The 20,425-nt window shown below is 39.9% G+C and overlaps 1 protein-coding gene across 1 annotated transcript in view; it reads left to right on the top strand.

Annotated features, from left to right (window-relative positions):
• C3 (complement C3) overlaps positions 1 to 20,425 on the top strand; it is an 89,253-nt gene that overhangs the window by 23,637 nt on the left and 45,191 nt on the right. Inside the window, exons 16-28 of the mRNA XM_073562453.1 lie at positions 4,442 to 4,516; positions 6,425 to 6,625; positions 9,368 to 9,479; positions 11,745 to 11,830; positions 12,526 to 12,665; positions 13,522 to 13,734; positions 14,739 to 14,805; positions 15,432 to 15,518; positions 16,315 to 16,518; positions 17,734 to 17,809; positions 18,991 to 19,150; positions 19,253 to 19,348; positions 19,433 to 19,583. Of these exons, the coding sequence (XP_073418554.1) occupies positions 4,442 to 4,516; positions 6,425 to 6,625; positions 9,368 to 9,479; positions 11,745 to 11,830; positions 12,526 to 12,665; positions 13,522 to 13,734; positions 14,739 to 14,805; positions 15,432 to 15,518; positions 16,315 to 16,518; positions 17,734 to 17,809; positions 18,991 to 19,150; positions 19,253 to 19,348; positions 19,433 to 19,583 (1,668 nt within the window). The remainder of the gene's footprint in view (positions 1 to 4,441; positions 4,517 to 6,424; positions 6,626 to 9,367; positions 9,480 to 11,744; positions 11,831 to 12,525; positions 12,666 to 13,521; positions 13,735 to 14,738; positions 14,806 to 15,431; positions 15,519 to 16,314; positions 16,519 to 17,733; positions 17,810 to 18,990; positions 19,151 to 19,252; positions 19,349 to 19,432; positions 19,584 to 20,425) is intronic.

Raw genomic sequence — 20,425 nt, forward strand, 5'->3', positions numbered from 1 at the left:
TTAGTTTTCTATAAATACAGTTTTCTTACACCACTTGCACCAGTGACCCATTTACGTCACATCTGCTCCAGTCCCTTTCCCCTGCTGTCACCACTCACCTAACTAAAATATTTAACCTCTCTCTCTCTTCTGGTATCTTTCCCTCCTCATTTAAGCATGCCATCACACATCCACTACATAAAAAACCATCCCTCGACCAAAACTGTGCCGTTAACTATAGACCTGTCTCTAATCTTCCCTTCATCTCTAAACTCCCGGAACGCCTGGTCCACTCCCGTCTGATCCGCTATCTCTCTGATAACTCTCTTCTCGACCCTCTCCAATCCGGTTTCTGCTCTCTACGCTCTACTGAAACTGCCCTCACTAAAGTTTCTAATGATCTACTAACAGTTAAATCTAACGGTCACTACTCCATGCTAATTCTCTTGGATCTCTCTGCAGCATTCGACACAGTGGATCATCAGCTCCTCCTCACTATGCTCCGCTCCATCGGCATCAAGGACACTATTCTCTCCTGGTTTTCCTCCTATCTCTCTGACCGCTCCTTTACTGTATCTTTTGCCGGTTCCTCCTCCTCTCACCTTCTCCTTACTGTTGGGGTTTCTCAAGGATCGGTTCTAGGCTCCCTCCTCTTCTCCTTGTACACTGCCCCTATTGGTAAAACAATCAGTATATTTGGTTTCCAGTACCATCTCTATGCTGATGACACCCAATTATACGCTTCTTCTCCTGACATCATGCCAGCCTTTCTAGAAAACACCGGCGATTGTCTAAACACTGTGTCCAACATCATGTCCTCGCTATATCTGAAACTGAACCTGTCAAAGACTGAACTCCTTGTGTTTCCTCCCTCTACTGATGTACCTATACCCGACACTGCCATTTCCGTGTGTGGTTCCACTATTACTCCCCAGCAACATGCCCGCTGTCTTGGGGTCATACTTGACTCCGAGCTTTCATTCACCCCCCACATCCAATCACTGGCTCGCTCTTGTTTTCTGCATCTCAAAAACATTTCTAGAATTCGACCTTTTCTTACCTTAGACTCTGCAAAAACTCTTACTGTTTCTCTTATTCATTCTCGTCTGAACTATTGTAACTCTCTTTCCCCCTCCAATCTGTCTTGAATGCTGCAGCCAGGATCATATTTCTCGCCAATCATTACACCGATGCTTCTACCTTGTGCCAGTCCTTACACTGGCTACCCATCCACTCCAGAATCCAGTACAAACTTATTGCCCTCACCCACAAAGCTCTCCATTGCTCAGCACCACCCTACATCTCCTCCCTTGTTTCAGTATACCACCCTGCCCATGCCCTCCATTCTGCTGATGACCTGAGGTTAGCATCCTCGATAATCAGAACCTCCCACTCCCGTCTCCAAGACTATACACGTGCTGCACCAATTCTTTGGAATGCACTTCCCAGGTCAATACAAGTAGTCCCCAATCCCTACAATTTTAAGCGTGCCCTGAAAACGCATTTATTCAGACTGGCCTATCGCCTCAACACATTAACCTAACTATCCCTGTGTGGCACAGTCAAAAGTTTTACCATAACCAGGTTCCCCGTATCATGTTCCCACATGCTTTATGCATCTATTAGCCCTTTGTGTCCGTACTGTTACACACTTAACATTATGGCTGGTCCATACAATCAGGGCAACTGTTACCACCCACCTTTCGTGTCTCCCTTTTTCCCTCATAGACTGTAAGCTTGCGAGCAGGGCCCTCATTCCTCTTGGTATTTGTTATGATCTATGTGATTATTGTTATGCTGTAATGTCTATTGTCTGTACAAGTGCCCTCTGAAATGTAAAGTGCTGCGGAATATGTCGGCGCTATAGAAATAAAATTTATTATTATTTTTATTATTATTACATATGTAAATGAGGGGCCTTCAGTGAACAGTTGGTGTGGACAAAGGCTCTGTGGACTGTTACACCCCTTCAATCCATGGACACACTGTGTGTCAGTGTACGCAGGAGCATTATCATCCCTCTCCTGTGTGTTCCGGCCGCTCACTGGAGATAAGATCGCGAATCAGTAGGTGACTAATGCTGACAGAAAGGGAGATGAGAACGTGAACATATTGATATTGTGTGAGTTCTCATCTCCTGTCAGCACCGGTTGCCTACTGCGTTGTTATCTTGTCTACAGCGAGCAACTGACACATACAGGAGAGGGATGATAAGGCTCCTGCACACACTGACAATGTATAAGCACTGCCCCAGAAGTGACAATGTGTGCAAGTCTGGAGATATAAAATGGGCAGCACCCCAAAGTAAACACTTTGAATTGTCATAAATAGTGATGGGCCAACCCCTGGAAGTTCGGGTCTGGCGGGTTCGGCCGAACAGTTAAAAAAAGGTTCAGTTCAGGTGCCAGAACAGTAACCGAATCTGAACCCTGACTCTATTTAGATGAAAGGGGGGCCTGAACGTCCGTTGTTTGCCATGCTGTTATCTGCATGACAACGCAGCAAACACTGCCTCTGATCGGCGGTAAGATTATTACAGATGACAGCATGAACCAGCACCTGTGACCGGAGGTAAAATGTTCACCTCCGGTCACAGAGGCGTCGGCTGATGAGAGAGTGCTACTCCCATCAGCATATGCCTGCTACAGATAATAACAGCAAGAGCAGGAGGCAACTGATGGGAGTATTCCTCAGTCAAAGTCTGCGCTGAAATAAATAAATTGAAAAAAAAATGACATAGGGTCTTACTATCTTTGATAGCCAGCATGGCAAAACTGAATCCTGTGGGCTACAACCCACAGCTGTCAGCATTATCATGTCTCGTTATCAAGAAGAGAGGGTCCCCACACCTTTTGTTAAATTATTTAAATAAATAATTTTAAAAAATGACATGGGGTACCCCCTCTTTTTGACAACCAGCCAAGCTAAAGCAGACAGCTGGGGGCTGGTATTCTCAGACTGGCACGGGGCCATGGATATTGCCCCCCATCCTAAAAATAGCAGCCCGCAGCTGCCTTAGAAAAGACACATCTGTTAGATGCCTCTCCATTACTAACTTCATAGTCATGCTGTCATTAAAAACACCCAGAATAAAGTCCTTTATTTGAAGTAAAAACACCATTTTACAAATTTAAAAATAACAAATACAGTTATACTCACCTTGCACCCATTCTGTTAAAGCCCTGGTCTCCTGCAAAAAAACAGAAAATTATAAACAAAAAAAATACTCACCTTATGCCCATTCCATCGAAGCTCTAGTCTCCTGTAAAACAAAACAAAACAAAAATAAAAAAAACTATATCCATCACCTGTCCTACATACTGTCCAACACCGTAATCAATGTCTACAATAATTGGTTTTCAACCTGGACGGTGCCAAGGTGCGAACGTGCAGGCTAAAAACCATGAGAGAATGAGCTGCTGCAAGCTCAGCATCAGTAACTAGTGGTGAAGTCACTGAGTTACTGCCGGTCACTGAGACTACATTTCCAGCTCACTTTAGTGTGAGCTAGACCGATGAACTGTGGTGACCTCAGTGAGATGACTGCTAGCACCATGGGCACCATGGAAAAAAGTCTCATGGCGCAGTGCTGAGCTCAGTGAGTTCATTGCAGTTCACCATGAAAAATTTCAGTTCACTGTGAGTAGTATTCACATGAACCAATGCCTCTTTGACCAAAAGTAAACTTTTTACCACCGGTCACAGTTGCTGGCGCTCTGACTGACGGTGAATATCTTATCGCCGATCAGAGCCGCTGGTGTTTCTCTGCATGACAGTGTGGGAAACACCGAATGTTCGAGGTCCTGAACTCAAACAGCAACACTGACTTACTAAAGAAGCCTGTGTTCAGGAACAGTTGGTCAGACCCTGAACTTTACTGTTCAGATTCACCCATCACATAAAGGAAGGGAGAAGAATGGTAGCTGAGGGGAGCAGAATGGTGCACTGAGCCTTTATTCACACCAAGAACTGAAGCTTAGTCATTAAAAAAAATCAGTAAAAACTACAATACCAATATAATCTTTACAGGGGCTACGTCTCCTATATGAATGTCTACATATATCCATTTGACTTTTCGTTGTGACAGACTCCTTTTAAAATGTCAGTACAAAGAGGTTGAGGGCATTTGAGAAGTTATTATGGTGTGAAATGATCATAAGAATATGAAGATGAGGGGTCTAGAGATGCAGAGGTCTGACAGGTGAGAATTTGATTTGGCTAAAAAAGAATATGGAAGAATCATTGATATATGAAGAGATAATGAGTAAAGGATGAAAAAGCATTTAAAGAGAGGTAATAAGTGATGGATGAAGAAGGAGCCCTGCTAATAAATCTTTCTAGATGCATTAGAAATCGTAATTTTCAGGTATTTTAGAATTTTATATCAAAGCTGATTACTAATTTCTGCATTAAAAATGCATTTGTTGTCCATAATACATAATCATTTTTTTAACTTTTACAGAACTACAATGTGAAGTTCATGCGGCTCGAAGACGCCGTTCCACGGCACAACTGGTTGAACTAAAGACTACATACTGTAAGATGACGGTTATCGGGCAATGATTATGTGATGTGGTTAGAAAATTGTTTTTCTTCCTGTAAAATTTCAGACTTTGCTTGAGCAAATTCTCTGATTTACTTAAATAAAGTTGCTTAGGCCAAGACATGTACCAAGGTGTCTCTTCTGGGTACAGCGTACCACAGATGAGGAAAAATGGCCTAAAACTCATACTTCATGTTTGTCGTAGATGAACTATTTCTGCTTTATTTTCTTTTTCAGTTTTTTTTTTACTTATTATAGGTAGTGTTGAGCATTCCGATACTGCAAATATCGGGTATCGGCCGATATTCGCGGTATCGGAATTCCGATACTGAGTTCCGATACTTTTTGCATATCGAATACCGGAATCGGAAGTTCCCATAATGTTATGAGCCAGTTTGATTTGATTCAGCCAATGAGGAATCCTAAGAAGTGTGGGCACATCCTGTTAGGCATGTAGGCATGTTAACTAATGGCATGGCTGTGATTGGCTGCGAGCCGACCACCCAGCTGCTCCTCCCCCAGACACACGCTGAACAGTGATCTATGGAAAGTGAAACTAGTGAGGGAGGAGGAAACGACCAGTTCTCATTTCAATGCCAGAACACACTCCCCTGGACATTTATCTTAGAAGCAAGAGATGATATCTTGGAAACCGTGCAGACTAGCCACAGAAGGTAAATTACTTATTGTCAGCATTCTGCAGCCTAGATATGCACTGAGATTATGTGAAAAGCCCGAACAACCTGTTCTGTTATGTATTTCTGCCAAGTTGGATCGCCCGCCAGGGCTGGTGGGGTTCTCGGTACCGGGCCCGTTGGTTTCAATGGGAGATGTCACGGTAGCTGTGACCCGGTCCATGGCCCTGGGCGTCCATTGTAAAAGGGAAATGTTGAACGTGTGGATGATGATTAAAGTTTGAGTGAATGATTCGTGACGCCACCTGTGGTGTTCAGCAATGAAGATGTTAAGCCGACGCTGCAGACAGATCCTCTGGGACAGATGGTGTGGTGCAGCTTTGATGTTGTGGCCCTCCACAGGTAGGGCTGTAGTCCCAGGGCAGTGAGACGGAGAGGTAGTGAAGAGATGTAGATGGTGCAGTGCCAGGCACAGAGATGTAGCAATGCTGAGTGTGTTGGCGCAGGAATAACTGGAGGACACCAGGGCATGTAGTTCCAAAGCTTTAGTCACAGTCTGTTGTGCATACAGGTGCCCGCATCCGTGCCGTGTCCTCCGGGTCAGGGGCTCAGTCAACCTCCAAGCTAGATGAAGCACTCCGTTCCAACACTCCGCCAACATGTGCCTTTTCTGAACATCTCCCTCTATTGCTACACAACCCCTTTAACATAGTCAATATCTTTGTAACTCCGAACGTCTTAAAAAAAAATAATTCCTGCTATTCCATTCGATTGGGCTAAACCTCTATGCCTTTAATGTCTCCTCCACCTCCCCCAATACATTCTACATTATTCTTAGTTGTTTTCCTTCATGTAGAATTAACCTACAAGGAAAGAAAGGGATTATTTTAATTCCGATATTTCTGTCCCATTGACTTGCATTGGTTTCCGGTATCGGAATCGGCGATATCCGATATTTTTTGGGTATCGGTCCGATCCGATATTTCCGAATATCGGAAGGTATCGCTCAACACTAATTATAGGTATTCATTAATTTTTTCAAGTAAAATGTAGTTAAAAAAGACAAGTAGTTCAAGGCATAAACTTATGTGAGTTCACACTACCATTAACAATAGTAGTAAAAAGCTAAAATTTAAAAAATGTGCCTTAAATAGACCTTAGTTGGCAGGTTGCTCCATCTCTGTCATTATAAAATGAATCATCTACTCAAATTTGTGAATGTGGCTTTAATTTTTGGTGTGGATATCAATATAAATATATTTTTCAGCCTCCAAGTACAAGGAATCAGCAAGGAAGTGCTGCACTGATGGCATGCAGGAAAGTCCAATGGGTCACAACTGCGAAAGACGAGCATCAAACATCTTGGAAGGCAAAGAATGTGTGGATGCTTTCATTGACTGCTGCACATACATCGAAAAGAAGAGAGAGGAGGAGAGGGCTGCAAAAGATGGGGATAATATGGGCAGAAGTAAGTGATATATGAAAAATTCACAGTACACAGTAGAATGTAGTCTTTTAATAAAGCTATATGCTCTATAAGGGTATGTTCACAAGTAGCAGAAATTTCTGCAGCTGTCCCATTGTTCTGATTAACTGATTATGACAAAATGGTCCTCTAAGTGAGTCTATTAAAATGGCCCTCAAAGCTATAACAATGAGTTATTAGTGATGATTGAATGTAAATTCTGTCCGAAGTCTTCAAAAAGTTGTTTTCTCCAGAACACAGATTTTTTTTGTAATTTGCTCCCTGTAAGGTCAGCACAACGGTGGCCAGCTGCAGCTGCCATTTTGCTGAATGGTAGAGCACCGCCAAAATGTAAAAAAAATAATAAATCTCACCTCACCGGTTACCTGTCTTACCTCCACCGCAGCCTACAGTGTGGTTCTCCATGCTTCTTCTTTTCGCCTGTTCTTTGATTTGCTTCACTCTATGCTGGAACGTTCGACCCCCAACGCAGCCTTTGACATCACTCTTTGGCTTGTCATCCATCGAGGTGTTGACTAGGCTTCGGCAACTCATATCACAGTGACTTCACGGCATAGGTTGCGATGGCACATTCTTTAAAGGGGTTGTCCTGCGTCACTCATTTCCGTATGGGAAGGTGAGCATCACCCATAACACTGAATCAGCAGATACCTGCCAAGATTTGTCCCCTATTTGCAGGTGTCTTGAACATGTTCTATCCTAATGAATAGGACAGGTGCATCATACCTGCCAATCATGGACTCACTCTGGCAGGTATCTGCCAACGCGGCATCACAGGCGCTCCTCGCCATCAAACATGGAAGTAAGTGAGAGAAATCTTTCAATTAAAATATGGAACTAATGTTAACTGGGGATAACTCCTTCAAAATGTAGTTATTAATGTTTAAATCCGATTGGCCACTTTTTCTTACTTTTAACAAATGTGTTGGGGAATGTATTTTTTTGGCACTTGGTGAAATTTTAGCATTACAGGTTCAGCGCTGCCTGCTTGTTAATGCAATCTTACTCATAGACTCAGATCATAGTTCCCCTGTTTTCAAAATGGCAGCTGATGGAGGATCATATGACCAGACCTGTCGATCAGCTTCTTCCAATTGAACAAGACTTCACATGGGCCACTTTTCATACATTCATAGAATCATAGAATGTTAGAGTTGGAAGGGACCTTCAGGGTCATGACGTCCAAAACGCCGCTCAATAGATGACTCACTAAGCAATATCAGACATTTGTCTGTTCAGCCTCGATTTGAAGACTTCCATTGAAGGAGACCTAACCACCTCTTGTGGCAGCCTGATCCACTCATTGATCACCATCACTGTCAAAAAGTTTTTCTAATATCTAATTTGTATCTTCTCCCTTTTAGTTTCATTCCATGTGCAAATGAGAATAAGGATGATCCCTCTACACTGTGACAGCCCTTCAGATATTTTAGACAGCTATTAAGTCTCCTCTTAGCCTTACTCTTTGCAAACAAACATTCTCAGATCTTTCAACCGTTCCTCGTAGGACATACTTTGCAGTCCGCGCACCATCCTGGTAGCGCTTCTCTGAACTTGCTCCTGTTTTTCGATGTCTTTTTTAAAATGTGGTGAGCAGAACTGGAAACAGTATTCCAGATGTGGGCTAACCAAGGAAGCGTAGAGGAGGAAAATTACTTCACGTGATGTAGACTCTATACTTCTCTTACAATATCCCAGAACTATTTGGCTTTTTTGCTGCTGCATCACACTGTTGACTTGTGTAAAGTCTGATCTATTACTATGCCAAAGTCTACTTCACACGTGCTGTTGCTTAGTTCTATTCATCATGTTCTGTAGATGTAAGTTCAATTTTTCTTTACCAATTGTAGAATCTTGCATTTCACCCTGTTAACTACCATTATATTAGTTGCTGCCCATTGTTCAGGCTTATATAGATGCTTCTGAATCTGTTCTGTCTTCCCTAGTGTTAGATATTCTTCCTAGCTTTGCATCGTGCGCAAATTTGATTAGTTTACCTTCAGTTCCCTTATCTAAATCATTTATAAAAAAGTTGAACAACACTGGAGCCAGGGCAGAGCATTGTGGTACCCCGACTTGAAACACTCTTCCAGTTGTATGTGCAACCACTCTTTGAGTACGATCACTGAACCAGTTATGAACCTAACCATAGCCTTGTCAATCCCATTCTTGGTAATTTTTCAATAAGGAGAGTATTAGATATTTTATCAAATGCTTTGCTGAAGTTGAGATTTACTATATCTACAGCATTTCCCTTTTCCACCCAGTCAGTGATTCCATCATAGAAGGAAATTAGATTAGTCTGGCATAACTTGTTTGCTACAAACCCATGCTGGCTCTGGTTCATTACTGTATTCTAAGCCAAGTACTTGCATACATGCTGTTTAATAATTTGTTCAAAGATCTTTCCTGGCATAGAAGTAAGGCTCACTGGCTTGTAATTTCCTGGCTACATGGTCTTTCCTTTTTTGAAGATAGGGACAACATTTGTCCTTCTCCAATATTTTGGAACTTCTATTCTTCAAGATTTTGCAAAGAATCTGGCTAGTGGATCAGCAATTTCCCCTGCTAACTCTTTGACTTTTCTCTTGCTTTTGATATACGCCCAAAATCCCTGTTATTGCTTTTTTAATTGGAGGAGGTTGATGGACAGGTCTGAACTTTGATATCTACATGAAATAGTACTTAAAATGTCATATAAGCGTGATGTGTTTTATTTTCCAGGTGATGAAAATGATGAATATCTCCCAGATGCCGATATTGTTTCCAGAACCGAGTTTCCAGAGACATGGTTCTGGAAGATAGAGCTGATGACAGAAAGACCTGATAATAATGGGTAATTCTTCTGTAAATTCCTGTATAGGTTGGTGTTGTGAACTCATTTTCTGGTTTACCTCTGGCTTCTGGTGAGGGTGGTGGAGCTGGCTGTGTTGACAGAGAAGTCGTGAGTTCTCCATCCGGGCTCCCTCTAGTGGTGACAGTAGGTAATGAAGCTGATCTAAATGGCAGAGACCTGCCACCTGAGGAGGAGGACTGTGAGTGGACATCAGGAGTCTCTGACTGGATTTAAGACAGCCGACTCCCTAATTTTGTGCTGGTGATTTTTTCCTGCCCTGAGGTCCTGGTTTCCAGTTCTGTTCCTGCCTTCTCAAGCTAAGTGTGCTCTGCTATTTTTTCACATGAGATTTGGTCTGGTTTACTCAGTTTTTGTGGTCAGCCAGCCCCTACTGGGGCTGTGCTGAGTTTCCATTCTTATGTCTCTGTTTATGCCAGTTTGCTTTTTGTCTCTGATCAGATTGGTCTCTTTTTGCTCTGTCTTCAGAATATACCAGAGTGCTGATATAGGGAATTGAAGTCTAGCGACTTCAGGGTTTTTGTTATCAGAAAGTGCTGGGACATTTTTGGCAGGGTTTTGTGTGTGATTGCAGTCAGCATCTTTCCTTTCCTGTCCTTTCTAGTTAGTGTGGGCCCCATCATTTGCTCAGCCTATTTTTCTATCTGTTTGTGTTTTCATCTTGTCTCACCGACAATACATGTTTGGGGGCTGTCTATTGCTTTGGGGTCTGCTCTGGGGCAGTTTAGATTTCCCCTTTTCTTGCTTTAGGCTTATATAGTTCTCCGGCTGTGACGAGGCATCTAGGATCATCGTAGGTACGCTCCATGGCTACAGCTAGTTGTGTGGATAGGATCAGGGGTCTGCAATCCGTTTAGTTACCAACCTCTCTGGTTTTCTGTGGCTTAGCTTGTTCTTGTTTTTCCTCCTCGGTGACTCATTCATAACAGGTTGGTGTCACTTACAGGCATAGATGATGAGAATAATTGGAACTGTGTTCCTCTCTCGATGGGCTATGTAGCCCGCTAAATGGGCTCTCTCTATGGTACATAGGCCCTTAGAAGAAGACATTTTCTTCTATAGCTAGATACAGAGACCATCACTTCTTTGCTCCCTACAACCATTCTGCTATACTCTTGATGAGTTTTTTGATGCATCCAATAATCCTCCTTGATTTCTGTTTTCGGGGATTCATTTTTACAAACGGGTATACATGAGAACCACCAACTGGCCCTTATCTTGCTAGTAGATGTTATAAATAAAGGTAAAGGTAGAATTCAAAGAGAATTTGTCAGCAGGATTTTACACCCCAAACTATTTATAAGCACATGTAGCTCTTTCATAGACATGTCCTATAATACTTTCACAAGGTCAGGCCGTTCCTCCGTTACTGAGAAATCAGTGTTTGAATGTTTATGCAAATTAGGCTGAAAGACTATTTGTAGATTTAAAGCCTTTGCCACTCTAGCTCTATGCCCCGCCTAGCTCTGCCTCCTCCTGCTTCACTGACAGCTCCATTGTTAGAAGTCACACAGCATAGAGATTGTCAATCAAGCTCTATTCCTCGGTGCTGGGCAGGAATAGAGCTGGAGTGACAAAGGCTTCAGATCACAAATGAGGAAAGGTTGCAGGATTTGGGATTGTTTAGTTTGCAAAAGAGAAGACTGAGAGGAGACTTAATAGCTGTCTACAAATATCTCAAGGGCTGTCACATTGTAGAAGGATCATCTTTATTCTCATTTGCACAAGGAAAGACTAGAAGCAATGGGATGAAACTGAATGGGAGGAGACACAGATTAGATATTAGAAAAAACTTTTTGACAGTTAGAGTGATCAATGAGTGGAACAAGCTGCCACGAGAAGTGGTGAGTTCTCCTTCAATGGAAGTCTTCAAACAGAGGCTGGACAGACATCTGACTGGAATGATTTAGCGAATCCTGCTTTGAGCAGGGGGTTGGACCAGATGGCCCAGGAGGTCCCTTCCAACTCTACGATTCTATGATTCTATGATTCTATGATTCAAATAGATCTACAGCCTTATTTCCATATCAATTCAAACTCTGAGTTCTCAACAATGGAGGAGCAGACTGACATTGTAAAGACGTTGTTGGACTTGGCTTTGAAAGAGCTACATGCACATATAAATAGTTTTGGGGGATGGCGGGTCAAATCCTGTTGACAGATTCCTTTTAACTTTTAAGAACATTAGGACAAAAACTGGTCATTTGATATTTCTTTACCACTGATTTTTTTTTTTCATTTCTGTAGAATTTCGACCAAGGTGCTTAACATTTTTTTGAAAGATTCGATCACTACTTGGGAGGTCCTGGCTGTGAGTCTCTCTCAAAATAAAGGTGCGAACCATAATAACCATTCTGTATCTTCTGGGAAGATAGTCAGGACTTTGTTGTATATGTTATGGTGTGTCAGTGTGTCATGGCCATGTGATAGCACAAAATGACAGTATACCGTATGACAGTATTTATATAACTGAATGATTGAGTGATATTTTGAGATGGTAAAGCTAAATATATATTTATGCAAATTATTATATCAGGCAGTGATCACAAAGATATATTTAGCTGGGAAAAATTACTCCCAATTCTACCCGATTTAAAATGTCTCATGCTCATAATATTGGATAATCAAATACATGAGAAAGTGATGGCCTATAGTGATCATCACATATTGTGTCAAGAAATGGATAACCCTAAATTTAATCAATTTAATCTTAAGGTCACAAAATATCTAACAAACACAAAAGGATATCGTACATTTTGGGCTGTAAAATAACTCATGTAATATTCCACATATACACTTACTAATCTGGCAAAGATGGAAGCTAAATCGTTATAAATACAGTAACAAAATAATATCACCGCAATCTTACTGAAAATACCACCATCCTAGAGCTAGGACATCACTATGTGAGTCCTGGACATCCCGTTTATTGCTGATGATCAACGCAAAGAATAAAGAGTACCTAAGATTAATATTAAGTTTAGACTACAGTATATGTTCAGGTATCACCATGTTTTCTGCCTTTCAGGTATCTGTATAGCCAAGCCTTATGAAATCCAGGTAATAAAGGACTTCTTTATTGACCTGAAGCTCCCATACTCGGTGGTGAGAAATGAGCAGGTGGAAATTCGAGCCATACTCTACAACTATGGCCAGGAAAAGATCAAGGTAAGAAATGACTTCTCCGGGTCCCATGTCTAGACCCGCAACTCCTAACTTTTACTAGCCAGTATTACTTATCACATTAAAATCAAGAAAATTCCACTTCCTTTTAACTTGTGATAATAGTGATTTCCGAAATTTGAATTTGATCTTTCATTCAAATTTGGCCGGGAAATTCTATTCACATTACATTTATGATATGCAAATCCAAAGTGCTATATTATGTTTTGGGGTCTTTCCAAATCCTAGAACATAATGAACATAGGGTAAAATAAAAAAAAACCTCACTTCTTTACTCACCTGTCATTCCGGGTCAGCTCTTTTCTCCGGCCTCTTCTTTCTTTCTCATAAAACCTGACACCCACTTCCTTCATCTTAACCTTGGGGCTTCAGGAACGTAGTAGGCCTTTAAAGTCATGATGAGGCAATTTCAAAACATTTGTCACACAAGGCACTAACTAGGCCTTGGACAATGCACATCATGACATCATATTTTTTTTTCTACACTTTGCCAGCCCCTTACAATTTAGCAGCCATTTTGCTGGATTCAGACAAAACAAATCACAAAAAAACTGATTCAGTAGAATCTAAATTGTTTGTAATATTTGAGGCAAATTTAAAAATTCAAGGCAAATTAAATTTGCCTCAAATTGATTCCCTCATGTCTACTTCTAATATGTAATACCTTTTCTCTAGATTAAGTATAGTATGGTAACACTGATGACTTGATGCAGATCCATTGTTCTGTATGTTCCTAGTATTCCGCACACAGTTTATGCTATTACAAAACTTCCATAGACACAATTTTTGCATTCCCGTATTCTTTTTCAGATTGTCTTAACTTTTCACGTCTTCATCTTAGGTGCGAGTGGATCTAACCCACAATCCAGAGTTTTGCAGTCTTTCTACGGCCAAAGCAAAATTCCGTCAGACTGTAGAAATTAGATCACAGTCTTCTGTAGCCGTTTCTTTCATTATTGTCCCCTTAAGCTTGGGTTCTCACGACGTAGAGGTGAAGGCTGCAGTGTTTGGGCAGTTTGTCTCAGATGGTATCAAAAAGAAGCTGAAAGTTGTGGTAAGTTAGCATGAAGATGGTGAATGCACACTACATAAAACATGAGATACATGTATTGTTAAATTTATCCACTAATTATAATCCAAGCAAAATTAATCTATTTTGAGGGGTGGGTGGTTATGCATCACAATGAAATCTATCCTAAAAACATATAAAGGTTTTGCTAAAAAAAAATCGTTATCATCACCTCCATTCCAAATTATGTTAAATCAAAGTGATTTTAGATTCGTAACTAGAATGATGCAGAAAAGAGCGGGAATGTAGCCCAATGTACCACCAAAAAGGAAATAGGCTTAAAAACTAGCTGTCATTATAGTAAAATTTTTATATATGCTGCTCATCGTGGGGGTCTGGAGCCTAAGACCCTCACCAGAGCTGTCTGCGGGTTCAATAGTAAGGACATGGGTCATATACAACCCTGTAAGATTGAATTTAGGGATCTGTAGACTTACTATTGAGTCTGCGTACAGTTAATGCAGGAGATGTAGGCTTCAGATCGGTGGGGGTCTCAGAACCAAGACCCCCACTGATCAGCAACACTTTGTATAATATAATAGTTACACCATGTATAGTTTAGTTCAAGAGGTAAGTACAAAAAATGTTAGATTCTCAATAAGCTTGGCTTCAGATAGAACAAAATATGATGTTAGACAGAGTTGACGGACAATCACCATTCTACTGTAGTTGTGTGAAATAGATGTCACAAGAAATAAAATATTATTGGGTGTCAACTCCAAAGAGATGGTGCTGAAAGCCAAATCAGTGGATAGTTTGTCCAAACTCTATAAAAAGAAAAGTGGAAAACACCAAGGACTAAACTCTGAGGAGCCAAGTGGTCAGAGACATATAAAGAAGCCAAGAAGCAGTATTGTCCTTGTGGACAATCGAGTGGATGAATCCTACTAGTAGATCAGTGTAGTTAGTCATTTAAGATATTTTTATATCTCATTATATTACTCATCCATTAGGGAACAATTTATATATAAATGTATACTGTCTTTCAGCCAGAAGGTGTTCGTTTGACAAAGAATATAAAACAAGTGACGCTGGAACCGCAAACGAAAGGAATAGGTAAATCCAATGTTCCCAGTTAGATATGATCGAGGAGGCAAAGGGAGTAGAATATTACATGACTGATTAGACTCAGATTACACATTAGGTTTATTTCGTGTCTCTTACCATGAAGAATCAAAGGTCACCACCAGAGCTATGATCATAATACGGTAGAATATTACTGATAAAAACCATTTGCGAAGTCGCTTCATTTTCATATTGTAGATCTATCTGAAGAATGTCAATTGGCTGCTAGAAGGTGCATCTAATTTAGCTTTAGGAGAGGTAAAAATCTTAAGAGAAGGAGTATATTGTTCTTAGTATTTAGTTGTCTGATGATGGACTTTTCAAGCTGGTGTTGAGTAAGACCCAAGTCATAGAATCCTAGAATGTTAGAGTTGGAAGGAACCTCCAGGGTCATCGTGTCTAACCCCCTGCTCAATGTAGGAGTCACTAAATCATCTCAGACAGATGTCTGTAAAGTCAACTTTTATTCTTTTATATCTTAAAAGCTACCAATAATAGGAACATTCCTTAAGTCATTAAATTACCCCAGCAATGTTTTTAGAACATGAAATATATGATTTTTTTTACTAACCATGTACACACTACTAGTCTTAGTCTGATCTGTGTTCCTTTAATAGATGGTGTTCAGGAAGAACTTGTGTCTGCATTAGACGATGTTAACATTGTACCAAGGACAGATGTTGACACAATTGTGATCATACAAGGTGAGAACATTTGCATTTGATTTACCTTTATGTCTTCTCCCTCCTTGATCATGCTATTCCTCCCATGTGCCCTGCTATAATATATGTAAGCCACAATGGTCTGTGGAACCCTATCAGATAATAGCATTGGATGGGACTCACTTGTCTCCTACAATGCCCCCACAACAGAGAAGGTTTGGTCAAGCACACACTAAAACATGCACTTATCCGATGGCCACTTATCCACTTCTTTGTTGAAGACCATGAGAAAACAGCCTAGTGGCCAAACATCAAGAATGACCAGCTTCTAACCAACACAAACCATTATTTTAAAATTCCATCAACCTCTACTCTGAAGTTTTCTATTACTTTGTGATCTATCTTTTGTCTATAGCCAAGTCTAGTAAAATATCTTCTAGCCTCCACTTTAAACCTGTTCATTAAACTGAAAACTAGACGACCTTGGAGTTGACTTTCTAGCCTTTTATATTCTCATAGTTACATTGGTGGAAAAAAAGACAGGTCCATGAAGTTCAACCTTTTTCAATTTTAGAAAATAGCTTGCTAAACCTGCACCAGTAAAAGCCAAAAATGGAGATAAAGATACAATAATCTTTACATCAGTGAATGCAGTTGAGCAGTGAAAAGAAGACAAGTCCCATGATACACTGTCTTCAAATATGTGGTGGTTAATTCTATATATTTTTTCTTTTTCCAGAAGAACATTACGCCTTACCTTTAACAAGAGTGAGAATTTTTAGGCTAGAATTTTCTTACTATGTCATGTCTAATTTTTCTTTTTCTCACATTAATTCAGGAAACTCAATCGCTCAAATAGTGGAGGATGCCATTGATGGCTCTAATCTCAACTCTTTGATTGTTGTTCCACGTGGTTGTGGAGAACAAAACATGATCTCTATGACTCCCAGTGTCATCGCAACCATTTACCTTGATGCCACCAACCAATGGGAGAGAATTGGTGTGAACCGTAGAAATGAAGCCATCAAGAACATCAGGCAGGGTAAGTAATGGAAAAAGTTAAGAAAAAAAATAAGGAAGAACTAGTTTAATAAATATTAAATATTGACCATGTTTTATTCTAATTTTTTTGTACTAAAATTCTTCTTCATGATGCCATATTAAAAGTCTTACACGCAAGAGTGGAAATCCAAATTGTAAATGTTTTTGTCTAGTTATTACCGAATTCAAAAATGAATATTCCATGTTTCTCTTGAAAATAAAATGAACAATGTAAAAAAATATATATATATTTCACTAAATTCCGAAGTTAGTGAGATGCAAGAAAATTTATCCACATACTAAACAATTCAATCTTCGCTTTTGTGTTTTGCCTAGAATTTTTTTTTTACTTTTGGTATTTTGAACTTAGATTTGTTATTCAAGGTTTGATACAGGAAAGATGTATATCTTTGTACCGTGTTAGCCAGTGGATAGAAAAATATTCAGGATTGAGAGTCCTCAGTAGTTGATACCTTTTAATGGCTAACTGAAAAGATGGTAACACATTGCAAGCTTTCGAGACTCAAGAGATGAGCCTGCATTATTCCCAGCAGATGATGACCACAATATTTAGCTATTATTTACCTCTCACAGCAGTGAGTGGAGCCAGGCTATTGACCTGTTAAATGCCATTGTCAATCTCTGGCAGTTGCATTTAAACCACAAGACCTATGGCTCCCCCCTAACCCTCATGACACAAATATAAGGTGCCATTGATTCCTATGGGAGCTGAACACCACCATGCCTGTGACCTGTGGCTAGGTCTTGATATGAGATAGTGATTTTTATAAATGGTCAAACGATCACATTTGCATCCGTAAAAGTGTGATCTATCAAAATCTAAAGTTACTTAAACTGATTGGAAAAATAAAGTAAAAGTAAAAAAAAAAATTCAGAAGACAAAATGATGTTTTTTGGTCATTGCATCTCTACAAAAGTAATGCACAACAAAATGATCAAAAAGTTGTATATATGTCAAAGTAGTCAATTAAAAATATTGTCAATCTCACTGGAACAGTCCCGACACCGGAGGCGAGTATAAGTGTTATTATTTTACAAGTTGGAAAACATAGTGGTTGAGAAGAAGTTGTCCGAGTAGTGGACAAACCGTTTAATAGATTTGTGGCCTATGGTAATATATTGGTATTTAAAAGCTGAAATATCTACTATTTATGCTTCAGGATATTTTTGATTCTTATCTTATCTTTCTTTTTAGGTTATGTACAGCAACTTGTCTACCGTAAAGCAGACGGTTCCTATGCAGCTTTCGTAAATAGGCCAGCCAGCACATGGTGAGGACCATCTGTACTGATGTGGGATATTTACAGATCTTCAGAACCATAGACCAGAAAATATTATTTTATTTAGCCATTTTAATTTCCAAAAGCTAATACTACATGAAGACATCTCAGTTCATAACCGGACAAAAAAAAAACGTCAACTCATTATACTATATAATACTATGCAAAAGTTTTAGGCAAGTGTGAAAAATGCTGCAAGTAATAAGGCGTTAAAAATTAAAAGTGTTAATAGTTTATTTTTGATCAATTAATAAAATGCAAAGTGAATGAACAAAAGAGAAGTCTTAATCAATATTTGGTGACGGAAGTTTTCCTACAAATTAGCATCAATTCTTCTAGGTAGGTAAGAGTCAGACAGCCATATAACTCGGACGAGGATCGCATCACAATGCTCGGACTGGCCATCAGCTTTCCCTAACTGAGCGTGACAGCATGTATTTCTACGCAACCTTCAAGCTCTGGTCAAGAGAGCCGACTGCCAGTCCGAAAGTTGTGATGCAATCCTCATATAAGTTATACGGCCGTCTGACTGATCCCAGACACTTAAACACAGTTTAGGAAGAAAGTTCCAAACATCTTGAAGAACTAACCACAGATCTTCTGTGGATGTCGGCTTGCACAAACCATTCTGCTACTTCATATAATCCCATGACATGATGATGTTGAAACCAGGGCTCTATAGAGGCCATACCACCACTTGCCTTGCGATATGCCTTCCAGAATAACTTCAAGAGAACACAACACTTAAAAGCTGAGCTTTATTCCTAAGCATAAAAAATCATGATGAAGACTCGAAATGAGAAAATTGATTTGATGCAAATGGAACAAGTGTCACATTTTTATTAATTGAAAATAATTTAAAAAAATGCCATTCACTTTGGGTGAATGGCTTACAATAACCACTGCCATTTTAAACATTCAGCCACAGTAGGATCACATGACCATAAGTAGGTTCACCCATAATGCCTTGCAGTTAACATGTCACATGATATAGCACAGCCAAACAGGAGATATTGTTAAAGCCTGTATAAAAGCAGAAGCAGGAAATGCAGCAGCAACTTTCTGGTGAACCTGGATAATGAGAAGACGTCACTGTTCAATTAGGCTTAGGATGATATATTTTGCACTGTAAATATTTCCCTATTCGGATAATATCTTTTCTTTACGACCAGGCTAACTGCTTACGTAGTCAAAGTTTTTGCAATGGCTCAACCACTGGTGGATATTGAAAGTAACGTTTTGTGTGGAGCAGTCAAATGGTTGGTACTTGATAAACAGAAACCCGATGGAATGTTCAAAGAAGATGCCCCAGTTATTCATCAGGAGATGGTGGTAAGTATCGGCAGAGGACTTCCTTCACATTAGCTTGGTAGGTTTTAGTGATCTTTAAAGTGTGGCGTTACACTTACAATTTTTTTAATTATTTTTTTCCAGGGAGATATCAAAGGGACATCAGAAGATGTTTCTCTTACTGCCTTTGTCCTTATTGCTTTGTTGGAAAGTGAGAAGACTTGTACTCCACATGTCAACGTGAGTTTCCAATGTGCATCAACCTTTAATGGAACCACAAATGGCCACAGTCACGGAAAATTTGTCTTCAATTATTTATTATAGAGCCTGAAGAGCAGTATTGAAAAAGCCACCAGCTTCCTGCTGGGTCAGTTACCAGGTCTGAAAAAACCATACACCGTCGCCATTACTTCATATGCTCTTGCTATGGCCAAGGCAATAGACCAACCAGAGAAGCTGCTTTCTGCATCCACAGGTACTGAAACTCACCAAAAATGTTCTGTAGACAATACACAACCCTACTTTATTAATACAGTAAATCGATGTATAAAATGTGATTTTTTTTTAGGGATTTAAGATTAAATCAAAAACATTTTCAGCTAAAACTTATGGCACACGCCTTCACGGACAGTAATGAGGCTCCCTGTGTGTAAGGATACCCTAAAACGGGTCTGTAACTCAGCCGGATAAATGGGCTGCACATAAGAAAAATGTAAACCTGACGGGCCACATTCTTTGCAGGACAAGAGGACGTTTTCAGTTATACCATTCTTTTTCAATATAACTTTTTGATTAGTTTTTTGAATATTTTTTTAATGGCATTCATCATATGGGTTATGGTACAATTCTATAACTTGGGTCGATATTGATGCGGCAATAACAAACATACGGTACTTTTTTTTGTTTACTGTAGTTTGCACATAAAACAGCATTTTTAGTGGCAAAATATTTTTTATTATTTATTCATACTTTTTTTTATATATTTTTAGAATGGTACTTTTTTCCCTTTTTTTGTCCTTCAATTGACCTTGTACAGTAATATTGTCGTACAATGAGCCCAATCTTGTAATAAAGACCCTTTTATGGGCCTCATCTTGTGGCAGTGTCCCCCAATCTAGTCCCTATCTTGTAGCAATGTCCCCATCCTGGTACTCATATTGTAGTATTTTCGCCCCGTCCTGGTCTACATTTAGTAGCAATGTTCCCCATCCTAGTCCCCATCTTGTAATAATGTCTCCTATGCTGGTCCCTAATGTGCTGTTCCTGAACCTCATCTTGTAGCAATCTCCCAATTCCTGGTATCCATCTTGTAATAAT

This window comes from Dendrobates tinctorius, unplaced genomic scaffold, assembly GCF_039654945.1.
Source record: "Dendrobates tinctorius isolate UK_male_01 unplaced genomic scaffold, ASM3965494v1 ptg000351l, whole genome shotgun sequence".
Classification (NCBI taxonomy): domain Eukaryota; kingdom Metazoa; phylum Chordata; class Amphibia; order Anura; family Dendrobatidae; genus Dendrobates; species Dendrobates tinctorius.